The following is a 10,502-nucleotide window of genomic DNA, read 5'->3' on the forward strand; positions in this document are numbered from 1 at the left end:
CCCCCCACCCAGCAGAGAAACCACCCCCCCGGGACCCCCACCCCGACCCCTCCAAATCCCAAACTCCCCCAAATCTCACACAACGCGCTGATCTGAGGCCCCTCGAGGCCATTTAATCCCCCTCGGGACCTCCCCAGACCCCCGTGAGCTGCTCCCCCTCCCCACCCCCCTCCCGGGGGGTCAGCCCATAGATCTCGATGTCCCCCTCGGGGTCTCTCCGCAGCAGCTGCACCCGAAAAAACGGGGGCAACATCTGCCCGAAGAAACGGGAGGTCCCCGCGTCCCCCCCCCGCCGGCGGGCGCTGAGCAGGGCCCGGCCCGGGGGGACCACGAGGTGCCGGAGGGTGCCCAGGAGGGGGGCGAAGGCACGGGGGTCGTACACGATGTCGGAGCCCAGCACCAGGTGGAATCTGGGGGGGAAGCGGCGCTGGTCCCGCCCCCAGCGCAGCGCCCGCACCCGCGGGGCCCCTCCCGCGACCCCCTCGGGGGACCCCCCCGGGAAGTTCTGCCGAACGTTCTCCCGCAGCTGCGGCAGCGCCGCCGGACGGTCCGTGAGCGTCACCTCCGCCCCTGCCCCGGGACAGGGCGGTCAGAGCGGGGCACCCCTAAGCCCCCTGGAACCCCCAGACCCCAATAAACCCCGGGACAGAGGGGGGTGCACCACACCGAGACCCCCTCCAGGACCCCAATAAACCCCGGGTAAGAGTAGAGCCATCCCCAGTGGACCCCCCCAAACCCACCGGGAACCCCCGGACCTCAATAAACCATCCCCAAAAGACCCCTTTAAGCCCCGTGTCAGAATGGGGGTCACCCCCACTGCACCTCCCAAAACCCTTCCCGGAGCCCCCAGACCCCAATAAACTCCAGGGAAGGGGGGGGGAGCACCACCCGTGGAGCCCCCAGACCCCAATAAACCTGCTGCTCACAACAGTTCCAAATTCTGTACTGGGCAGGGGAACAGGGACCCCCCCAAACCCATGGGTGCCCCTCAGCCCCACGGCTGTCCCCCCCCAAACCCCAAGGGTGTCCCCTTCCAGCCCCACAGATGCCTCCCCTCACCCCTCAGGTGCCCTCTCCACCTCCATAAACTTCCGCCCCAACCCCATGAGTGCCCCCCCCCCTCCCCGGTGCCCCCACTGGCCCCCCCCGGGCCCCCCCCGGGCCCCCCCGGTGCCCCCCCCCCCCGCACCCAGCATGGCAGCGAAGATCCCCACGATGCCGGTGCCCGCCCCCAGCTCCAGAACCCGCCGCCCACCCAAGTCCAGGCGCTGCTCCCCCAGGAACCGGCACAGGGACAGGGCCTGGGGGGGGCACAGGGGGAGTGGGGTGGGGGACAGCACGCCCCGGCCATAGGAATCCTTAGGGAACCCCCCACCCAGTGCCCCCGTCCTCCTCAGGGTGCCCCCTCAAGGTCCGCCCCCACCCCCCCTGGCCCCCCCGTACCCCCGTTTTCTCGTTCCCCATCGCCGCCCCACCCTCCTGGTACCCCCGGGATGCCGCGTGTGTCCTCCCCGGACTCCCCCGGACCCCCTCAGCTCCCGGTACCCCCCGGTATCACTCGCGGTACCCTCGGAATGTCCCCACCAGCCCCCGTGCCCCGGGAAGTCCCCACCCACCCTCCGGTTCCCCGGGATGTCACCGCCCGCTCCGGTACCTCCGGGATGTCACCGCCCCCCGGGTCCCCCGGGATGTCCCGGTACCCCCCAGTACTCCCGTTATCCCCCCACCCACAACGCGCCCCGGGACTCACCCAGCCCCCGCCGTGCCGCCCGCCCCTCAGCCCCCCCCCCCGGTGCCCCCTCACCGCCTCCCAGACGCTCCCGGCCGTGCCGAGCCCCGGCCCGTGCAGCTCCGCGATGCGCAGGACGCGCCCGCACAGGCGGAACCGGCGCCGCGCCGGGAAGGACTCGGCAAAGAGCTCGGGGTCGCGGGGGAACACGGCCCGCAGCCCCTTCTCCTCTTCCTCGTCCTCTTCCTCCTCCGTTTCCTCCTCCTCCTCACCCCCTCCCCCGGGCCCCACGTGGCCCGTGGGCGCCGCCATCTTGGAAAGGGTGGGGCCGGGTCGCACCTCCGCACGTGATTGGTTGGTCTGTGCTAAGCCACACCCTCTCCTGGGGGCGGTGTTTTGGAGCTCCGCCCCTGTCCCCGCTCGTCCCGCCCCCGCCGTGCCCGAGGGGGTCCAGTGTCCCCTCCCGCACCCTGGTGTCACCCGGTGTCCCCTCCCCTCTCCCGTTGTCCCCCAGTGTCACCTGCCCCACGTCCCATCCGTCCCAATGTCTCCTGCTGTGTCCCTCCTGTCCCCTGACCTGCTCCCTCCCCATCCCAGTGTTCCCTGCCCCATAACTCTGTCCCCTGCCCGGTCCCACTGTCCCCTTCCCCATCCTGATGTTCCCCAGTGTCTCCCAGTGTCCCCTGACCCATCCCAGTGTCCCCAGTCCTGTCACCGTTGTCACCCCCCCCCCAGCCTTGTCCCCATGTCACCCCGGCCAGACCCCCCCCCTCCCTCTGGGGTTTTTTCCCGATGCCACCCTCTGTCCCCTCCTGCTCCTGTCACTGTCCCATCAACACCAGTGTCACCGGTGCCACCAGTGCCACCACGGCCCAGAGCCAGCCCGTGTCTGCAGTGTCCCCAAGGCTCTGGTGTCCCTGCTCAGGGTGTCTCTGTCCCCGTGTCCCTGACTCCAGTGCCCCTGTCCCCCTGTCCTTCTCCCCCTGGTGTCACTGGCCCCATGTCCCTTTCCTTAGTGTCCCTGATCCTGGTGTCCCCGGTCCCATGTCCCCAATCCCTTGTGTCCCTGGCCCTGGTGGCCTTGGCCGTGATGTCCCTGATCCAAGAGTCCCTGTCCTTGGTGTCCCTGGTTGTCCCTGGCCCCATCCCCCTGTCCCTGGTGTCCCTGGCTCCTGCTTGTCCCTGGCCCTTGTGTCCCTTATGCACTTCTTGTCCCAGCTATCCCATTCCCAATGTCCCTCCTTCCTGCCCCCCTGTCCCTGCTGTCACCGGTGTCCCTGTCCCTCTGTTCCTGGCCAGGGAGAGGGTTGCTGTGCCAGCCCCCCCGGGGCCCCCTCAGTGCCATCTCCGCGGTGCCAGAGCCCTGCTCCCAGTGCCACCCGCGCTGGGATCACCGGGATCACTGGGATAACCAGTAACCGGGGGGGGGGGGGGAGGGGTGGCAGGGAGTAACCCGGGGGGATCCCTCGGGGTAATGAACAACCTTCCCTCCCCACGAACCCCCCCGGAGTGTCCCTGGATTCCCCCGGGACCCCCCACGCGGCCGCGTCACCACCCGCGTCACCGGGTTAATGGTGACCCGGGGGGGTCAGGGAGGGGCGGGGGGGGTCGGGGAGCCCAGAGGAGGAGAGTGGGGGAGGGTTTGGTTCTCGTGTCCCCCCCTCCCCGCCCCCCCCGGACTCTCCCCCCGCGGGGCCGTTCCTGGAAGCCCCCCCGGGCTGGGCAGGTCCGGTTCCCTCCCCAGACCGATTCCCCCCAACACCCTCCGGGGTTCCCAGAAATCGCCCCTGGTTTCGCCGCAGCCAAATTCCCCAAATGACCCCGAGCGGGAACAGCCCGGGGGAGGGATGGGACTGGGGGATTGCGAGGACGGGGAGGGATGGGACTGGGAATGCTGGGGGGATTGCAAGACGGGGGGAGGGATGGGACCGGGAAGGCTGGGGGGATTACGAGGACGGGGGAGGGTGTGGGAGGGGATGGGACTGGGAGGACTGGGGAGACTGGGGCGTCGGACTGGGGGAGACTGGAGAGACTGGAGGTGTTGGGGGAACTTGGGGTCACTGGGGGGACTGAGGGCGGTGGGGGAACTGGGAGTACTGGAGGGACGGGACTGATGGGTGAGGACTGGTGAACTGGGGGCGTGGGGGGACTGGGGAGACGGGGGGCAGTTGAGGAGATTGGGGGATACTGGGGGCACTGGTGGGACTGGAGACACGGGGGAGACGGGAAGGACTGGGGGACACTGAAGGGACTGGGGAGACTGGGAGCACGGGAGGACACTGGGAAGCAGGGGGGCAACTGGGGGGCACTGGGAGGACTGGGGACACTGGGGAGCACTGGGGAGGACTCTGGGGGTACTGGGAGCACTGAGGGAGCACGGGGGACTGGGAGCACTGGGAGCACTGGGGAGCACTGAGGGGCACTGGGAGCACCAGGGGGAGCGCTGGGAGCACTGGGAACACTGGGGAGCACTGGGAGGGCACTGGGAGCACTGGGGACACTGGGAGAGACTGGGGAGACTGGGGATACTGGGGGCACTGGTGGGACTGGAGACGGGGAAGACGGGAAGGACTGAGGGACACTGAAGGAACTGGGAATACTGGGAGCACGGGGGGACACTGGGAAGCAGTGGGGCAACTGGTAGGCACTGGGAGGACTGGGGCCGCCAGGGGGCGCTGTGGAGCATCGGTGGGCGTGGCTCGCAGTGTACAGTGACGTCAGTATTCAGCGCCCACCCGTGACGTCATTCGCGCGCCGCCGGAGCCGCGATGGCGGCGCAGGGGGGGGAGGAGGAGGAGGCGCCGGTACCTCCCCAGAAGCGCTTTTACCGCCAGCGCGCGCACTCGAACCCGCTGGCAGATCACACCCTGCGCTAGTGAGTTACGGGGACACCGCAAAACCCCCGGGATCCCCCGGGACCACCCCCGTTAGCACCCGGGACGGTACCGGAACCCCCATCACGGCCCCGTGCGTAACCATGGTAACCTGGACCCCCCCGGGACACACGGGGTGGGTCCCCGCTCGTCCTCCATCCTTTCCCGGGACCCCCCGAGCGACCCTCCGGGACCCCCCGGCCCAAAACCCCCTTCACGGTCTCACCGGTCACCGGGACCCCCCGGAACACCCGGGCTGGGCCCCCCCTCGTGCTCCATCCCCTCCCGGGGCCCCCCCGGTAACACCCGGGCCGGGTACTGGGAACCGCCCCCCCGGGTCGGGACCCCCATCACGGCCCCCCGGTGCCCCCTCCGCGGTAACGGCCCCCCCGGGGCCCCCCTGACCGCCGGTGCCCCCCCGCAGCCCCCCCCGGCCGCAGGACATGGACTGGGCCTCGCTGTTCCCGGCGTTTTTCCCGCCCGACGCCCCCCCCGGGACTCCCCCGGCCCGCGTGGAGTTCGCAGACGTGGGGTGCGGGTACGGGGGGCTGCTCGGTGAGAACGGGGGACCCGGGGGGGCTCTGTGGGTACGGGGGGGCTGCTCGGTGAGAACGGGGGACCCGGGGGGGGTCTGTGGGTACGGGGGGGCTGCTCGGTGAGAACGGGGGACCCGGTGGTCTCTATGGGTACGGGGGGGGCTGCTCGGTGAGCGAAGGGGGCCTGAGGAGGGGCAGGGGAGGGTACCGGGGGAGGGACGGGGGTCCCTGGGGAGTGCATGTAGGGGGAGGTCTTGGGGGAGGGGGGATGGAGGGGGGCAAGTGGGGAACAGGGGGGCCAGGGGTTGCAAGGGAGATCCCTGGGGGTCTGCCCCCCCTGTCCCAGCCCCCTCCGAGCTGAGCTCCCAGACCCTGGGGGTGGAGCTGAAGGGGAAAGTGGCACTGGGGGGGGTGTTGGGGTGTCCCTGACCCTGTGGCCCCCCCAGGGTGTTTGGGGGTGCCGGGGGGGGTCCCTGACCCAGGGCCCCCCTTGGGTTTACGGGGTGCCAGGGGGTGTTTTGAGGGTGTCCCTGACCCCGTGTCCCCCGCAGTGGCCCTGGCAGAGCTGTTCCCCCAGACCCTGGCCCTGGGGCTGGAGCTCCGAGGGAAGGTGGCCGCGTTCACGCGGGCGCGGCTCCGGGCGCTCCGGGCGGCCCGGCCCGGCCACTTCGGCAATGTGGCCTGTGTGAGGGGCAACGCCATGAAACACCTGCCCCACTTCTTCCACAGGGCACAGGTGGGACCCCCGGGACCCTCCCAACACCCCTTGAAACATCTGTGTCCCTGGGAACCCCCCCTGAAACCCCTCTGGGTCCCCAACCCCCGGGGAACCCCTGCCCCACTTCTTCCACAGGGTCCATGTAGGATCCTTGAGACCCCTCAACCCCCCCCCACCCCTGGGACCCCCCAACATCCCCACCCAACAGCCCCAGCCAGGACCCTTAGGACTCTTTCCAACCTTGAGACCCCCAGAACCCCCTTTCCAGGACAGGATCCCCCCGTACCCTCTGCACATCCCAGGAACACCCCCAGTCCCCCCGTGCCCCCTCCCTGGGTGCCTCGTCCTGCCCCCACTCAAGGGGTCCGTGTGGGGTCTGGGGGGTCAGTGCCAGTGGGGTGCTGCCCCTCTGACCCCTCCACCCCCGCCCCCCCAGCTCTCCAAGTTGTTTTTCCTGTTCCCCGACCCCCATTTCAAGCGCACGAAGCACAAGTGGAGAATCATCAGCCCCGCGATGCTGGCAGAGTACGGCTTCGTGCTGCGGCCTGGGGTGAGACCCTGCTGACCCCCCCACAACCACCCTGACCCCCCCGGGCTCCCCAACCCCCCCCATGTCCCCTCACGTGCTGTACCCTGGGGTGAGCCCCCACACCCCTACTGACCCTCCCTGAGCCCCCAGAGCCACCCTGACCCCCCAGTGGTGCCAACCCCCCCCCCCAGGATCCCCTGGCATTGCTGGGGGGGAGGGGGGTCCAGCCCTGCTGGGATTGGGGGGTTTTGGGGTGTCCCTGATTTTGGGGCTATGGGCGGGGCTGGGGGGGGGGGGGGGGGGGGGGCGCTGGTGTACACGGAGGGGGGGGTTGGGGTATCCCTGATTTGGGGGTGTCCCTGATATGGGGTGTCCCTGATTTGGGGTCCAGGGCCTGGTGTACACGGTGACAGATGTCCCTGAGCTGCACCAGTGGATGCTGCATCATTTCGGGGAGCACCCCCTGTTCGAGCCCCTGCCCCCTGCCCAGCTGGTGAGGGACACTGGGGAGCACTGGGGGGCACTGGGGGAGGATTGGGGAACACAGGGGGGCACTGGGGATTGACTGGGGGGCACTGGGTGTTATGGAGGAGCACTGGGGGGCAACTGGGGACACAGGAGTGGGGGAGGAACGTTGGGGGAGGCACTGGGGGTCACTGGGGAACTGACTGGGGGTAATAGGGGGCTTCTGGGGGACAAGGGGAAGTCACAGAGGGGTCAGTGGGGGGGGTACTTGGAGGGATCCCTGATGCCCCTGGGGGGTCCCTGGTGTCCCCAAGTTGTTTTAGGTGTCCATGAGGGTCTATGGTGCCCCCAATGCCCCTTGGGATGTCCCCAGGGTGTCACTGGTGTATCTGGGGGGTCCCCACATTGTCCCTGGGGGGTCCTTGTGTCCCCGATGCCCCAGGGGGTTTCCAGGTTGTCCCTGGTGTCCTGGGGGGCTCCCTAGTGTCCCCGGGGGGGTCCCTGCTGTCCCTGGTGTCCCAGCCCCTCTGTGCCCCCCCAGGCCACGGACCCGCTGCTGCCGCTGCTGCCGGCGGTGACGGAGGAGGGGCAGCGGGCCCAGCGGGCCGGGCGGCCCCCCCGCACCGCCGTGTTCCGCCGCCGCCACGACCCCCCCCCGGGGGGGCCCTGAGGGGCCGGGGGGGGCCGGACCCCCGCGAGCCCCCGGGGACCCTCCCCCACAACCCCCATTTTTTAATAAAGCTGCAAAGTGTCCCCAAGCCTCGTGTTTCCAACCCCCCCACCCCAAAATCCCCCTGGGGAGGGGGGAATGTCACTCCTCCCTCCCCCGCCCCACGGCAGCTGCCGGGAATTGCACCTTCCCAAAAAAATGGGGAGGGCGGGGCCGGTTCCTGCCTCAGTTTCCCCATCGCAGGAAACCCCCGGGGGCTTGGGGGGACCCCAGTGACCCCCCCCCTTCCCCACGCGGGGGGTTTCCAGAGGCCCCGCCCGGTGGCGCAAGGTGGAAATTCCCGGGAATGCGGGACGGGGTGGGGGGGAACCGCCGTGCGTGTGTCCCGGGGGGGTCAGACCAGCCCCTCCCCGGGACTGGGGTGCACCGGTGGGACTGGGCGGGGCCACTGCGTGTCCCCTCCCCCCCGTGGGAAGGCACCCCCCCAACCCCAAATGCCGCACATCCAGTTTGGGGCGTACTGGGACCAGTTTGTGACTGGGAGGGTGGGTTTGGGGGGGGGATTTGGTGTTTTTTTGGGGGGTCCGGGACCGTTCTGCCCACTCAGGGAGGGAGGCGGAGCTTTCCGCCGAGGCCCCGCCTCCTCCTGGCGCTGATTGGACCGAGGGGACCCAGCATACAAATCAACCCTCGGAGATGGGCGGGGCTTAGCGCCCATGGGGCGTGTCTAATTATGAAATGGGCGGGGTTTCGGGCGAACGGGGCGGGGTTTGATGGTTTGGGGGCGTGGTCCTGGCAGAGTGGGCGTGGCCCCGACGGCTCCTCGTGGGCACTATAAAGGCCCGGCCCCGGGGCCGCGGCTCAGTCGAGGATCGGCCCCGAGACGCCCCCGGAGATCCCCCCCGCGACCCTCCCCTGCTGTCCCCCGCTCCCTCCGGTGCCACCAGCGCTACCCGTGTCCCCCCCGCCGCCCCCGCGTCACCCGGTACCACCAGTGCCACCCGCATTGCCCCGTGTCCCCCGGTGCCACCCGAGCCCCCCAACCCGCCATGCCCCCCACCCTGCGCCCCCCATTCCGGGCTGTCCTGTCCCACTCCCTGCCCGAGCCGGGGGTCCCGCGGCGTCCCCCGGCCCCCCCACGCCCCCGGGGCCTGGCGGAGATGCCGGGGCCGAGCTCCTCCTCCTTCATCTTCGAGCTGCTGTGCCGGGGGGGGGGTGCGGAGGCTGCACGAGATGCAGGTAATGGGGCCGGGGAGAGGGGACAGGCAGCCCCTCTGGGCTGGGGGTGCGGGGCTCTCTGCCCTGGGGCTTGGAGGGGGCGAAAGGACAGCGAGACCCCCATCTGGGGCTTGGAGGGCACAGGGCGCTCCCCATGGAGGGCTGCCCGGGGGGTCGGGTGTTCCCCATGGGGGGCTGCCCGGGGGGTCTGGGTGTTCCCTGTGGGGATCTGAGAGCTGTGGACGGGGTTTGGAGGCTGCCCAGGGGGCGAGGGGGCTATGAGTGGGGGGGCTGTGGGCTGGGGGGGTTGGGGACTGCCCGGGGGTCTGATCCCACCGCCTAGGGCTTGGAGGGGACATAGGGACCCCAATCCCACTGGAAGGGACGGAGAGCCCCTGCTGCCCCCACTGGGGGCTGGGGGGGGGGGGGACGGACCCTCTTCGTGCTGCTCTGGAGCCGGTGGGGCCCGGCGGGGTCCTGGTCCTGCTGTCCTGGGGGAGGGTACGGAGGGGCTGGGAGGGCTCTGGGTCACCGACCTGGAGCTTGGAGGAGACACGGGATACCCCAGACCCACCCCCTCGAGTCCTGGAGGGGACGGGAGGCACCGCGGTCCCTCCACACTCCAAGGTGTGGGGAGACCCCGATTTCAATCCCTGGGGCATGGGAGGGGGGCAAAGGGGCCCCCCCTCACTGCCCCAGGGCTGGGGGAGGGTCGGGGGACCCCAAACTGATCCGCAGGGTGTGAGGGGGGTTGGGATCGGGGCTGCGCAGGGGCAGGACCAGCTCCCGGTGTCTCCTCAGTGCCGGGGGTGGGGCAGCGGCACCGGGGACGGGGTGCCGAGGGTGCCCCCCCCGTGCTCCCGGGGGGCACAGCGGGCCGGGGACCGCGGGGAGACCGAGACCCCCCCCGGCCCGCGCTGCAGCCGATCCTGTCCGACCCCTCCCTGCTCAAGGACCCCCGGTGTGACCTCCCGGTGCGCCCCCGGTGCCCCCCAGCCCGAGGCCGGGTCTGTGCGACCCCCGGTGCCCCCGAGCCTCCCGTGCCCCCGAACCGGGTGCCGGTCCCAGTTGGGGCCGCCGTGGGAGCCCCGCTGGGGCCGGTGTGACCCTCCCCGTTTCCCCCAGGTCCACGGCCGGGCGCGGTTCGGGCCGCTCTGGAAGGCCCGGTTCGGGCCGGTGCTCACGGTTCACGTGGCCGAGCCCGCGCTCGTGGCTCAGGTGCTGCGCCAGGAGGGGCCCGACCCCTCCCGCGCCCTCCGCTGCCCCTGGAAGGACCACCGGACCCTCCGGGGGGTCCCGGGGGGGGCTCCTCACACTGTGAGTGTATTGGGGGGTCACCAAGGGGAGGGGGCCGGGGGGGGCTGAGCCTCTGGGTGATGGGAGGACTCTGGGGGGGACTCCCCATGGGGGGTGGTCGTGGGGGGCTGCCCAGGGGGGGTTGGGGGCTGTGAATTGGGGGGCTGTGGGCGGGGCTGAGGGTGGAGGGCTGAGGGGGGGCACTGGGGACTGCCTGAGGGATCTGGGTGTTCCCCATGGAGGGGATGTTTGTGGGGTCTGGGGGCTGTGGATGGGCTTTGGGGGCTGCCCGGGGGGGGCTGTAAATGGGCTGGGGGGGTTTGGGGTCTGCCCATGGGGGGTCTTCAGGCTGGGGTTGGGTTTTGGGGGCTGGACAGGGGGGCCGGGGCTCACTGTTGGGAGGTGATCCCACCCCATGCACAGGGGCTTGGGGGCTGCATGTGGGATCTGGAGGTTCACACGGGGGGG

The 10,502-nt window shown here is 70.8% G+C and overlaps 3 protein-coding genes across 3 annotated transcripts in view; 2 read left to right on the forward strand and 1 right to left on the reverse strand.

Annotated features, from left to right (window-relative positions):
* Positions 1 to 91: 91 nt before the first annotated feature.
* Positions 92 to 2,041, reverse strand: LOC113960554 (EEF1A lysine methyltransferase 3-like). Its single transcript, XM_027670167.1, has 3 exons — positions 1,805 to 2,041; positions 1,190 to 1,301; positions 92 to 570 (listed from the first exon to the last, which is right to left on the reverse strand). Exons 1-3 carry the CDS (start codon positions 2,039 to 2,041, stop codon positions 113 to 115), a joined length of 807 nt encoding a protein of 268 aa, XP_027525968.1. The 3' UTR covers positions 92 to 112.
* A 2,217-nt stretch (positions 2,042 to 4,258) lies between these two features.
* Positions 4,259 to 7,565, forward strand: LOC113960553 (tRNA (guanine-N(7)-)-methyltransferase-like). The gene is made up of 6 exons (XM_027670166.1): positions 4,259 to 4,604; positions 5,027 to 5,157; positions 5,690 to 5,874; positions 6,293 to 6,406; positions 6,777 to 6,878; positions 7,392 to 7,565. Exons 1-6 carry the CDS (start codon positions 4,498 to 4,500, stop codon positions 7,518 to 7,520), a joined length of 768 nt encoding a protein of 255 aa, XP_027525967.1. The 5' UTR covers positions 4,259 to 4,497; the 3' UTR covers positions 7,521 to 7,565.
* A 1,004-nt stretch (positions 7,566 to 8,569) lies between these two features.
* The window catches only part of LOC113960558 (25-hydroxyvitamin D-1 alpha hydroxylase, mitochondrial-like), a gene marked incomplete at its 3' end in the record, with an annotated part of 5,416 nt that continues 3,483 nt past the window's right edge, over positions 8,570 to 10,502 (forward strand). The window contains 3 exon segments of the mRNA XM_027670173.1: positions 8,570 to 8,722; positions 8,724 to 8,759; positions 9,864 to 10,055. Of these exon segments, the coding sequence (XP_027525974.1) occupies positions 8,570 to 8,722; positions 8,724 to 8,759; positions 9,864 to 10,055 (381 nt within the window).

The sequence above is a fragment of the Corapipo altera genome, unplaced genomic scaffold, assembly GCF_003945725.1.
Source record: "Corapipo altera isolate COAL_440 unplaced genomic scaffold, ASM394572v1 60933, whole genome shotgun sequence".
NCBI classification, from domain to species: domain Eukaryota; kingdom Metazoa; phylum Chordata; class Aves; order Passeriformes; family Pipridae; genus Corapipo; species Corapipo altera.

What these genes read in the sequence shown, in the direction of transcription:
- LOC113960554 (XM_027670167.1), bottom strand. Translation starts at nt 2,041, where the DNA reads ATGGCGGCGCCCACGGGCCACGTGGGGCCCGGGGGAGGGGGTGAGGAG. An exon ending in CCGGGAGCGTCTGGGAGGCG is followed by an intron (nt 1,302 to 1,804) that starts GTGAGGGGGCAC and finishes TGCCCCCCCCAG; the next exon opens with GCCCTGTCCCTGTGCCGGTT. An exon ending in GATCTTCGCTGCCATGCTGG is followed by an intron (nt 571 to 1,189) that starts GTGCGGGGGGGG and finishes GTCCCGGGGCAG; the next exon opens with GGGCGGAGGTGACGCTCACG.
- LOC113960553 (XM_027670166.1), top strand. Translation starts at nt 4,498, where the DNA reads ATGGCGGCGCAGGGGGGGGAGGAGGAGGAGGCGCCGGTACCTCCCCAG. An exon ending in GCAGATCACACCCTGCGCTA is followed by an intron (nt 4,605 to 5,026) that starts GTGAGTTACGGG and finishes GCCCCCCCGCAG; the next exon opens with CCCCCCCCGGCCGCAGGACA. An exon ending in ACTTCTTCCACAGGGCACAG is followed by an intron (nt 5,875 to 6,292) that starts GTGGGACCCCCG and finishes CCGCCCCCCCAG; the next exon opens with CTCTCCAAGTTGTTTTTCCT.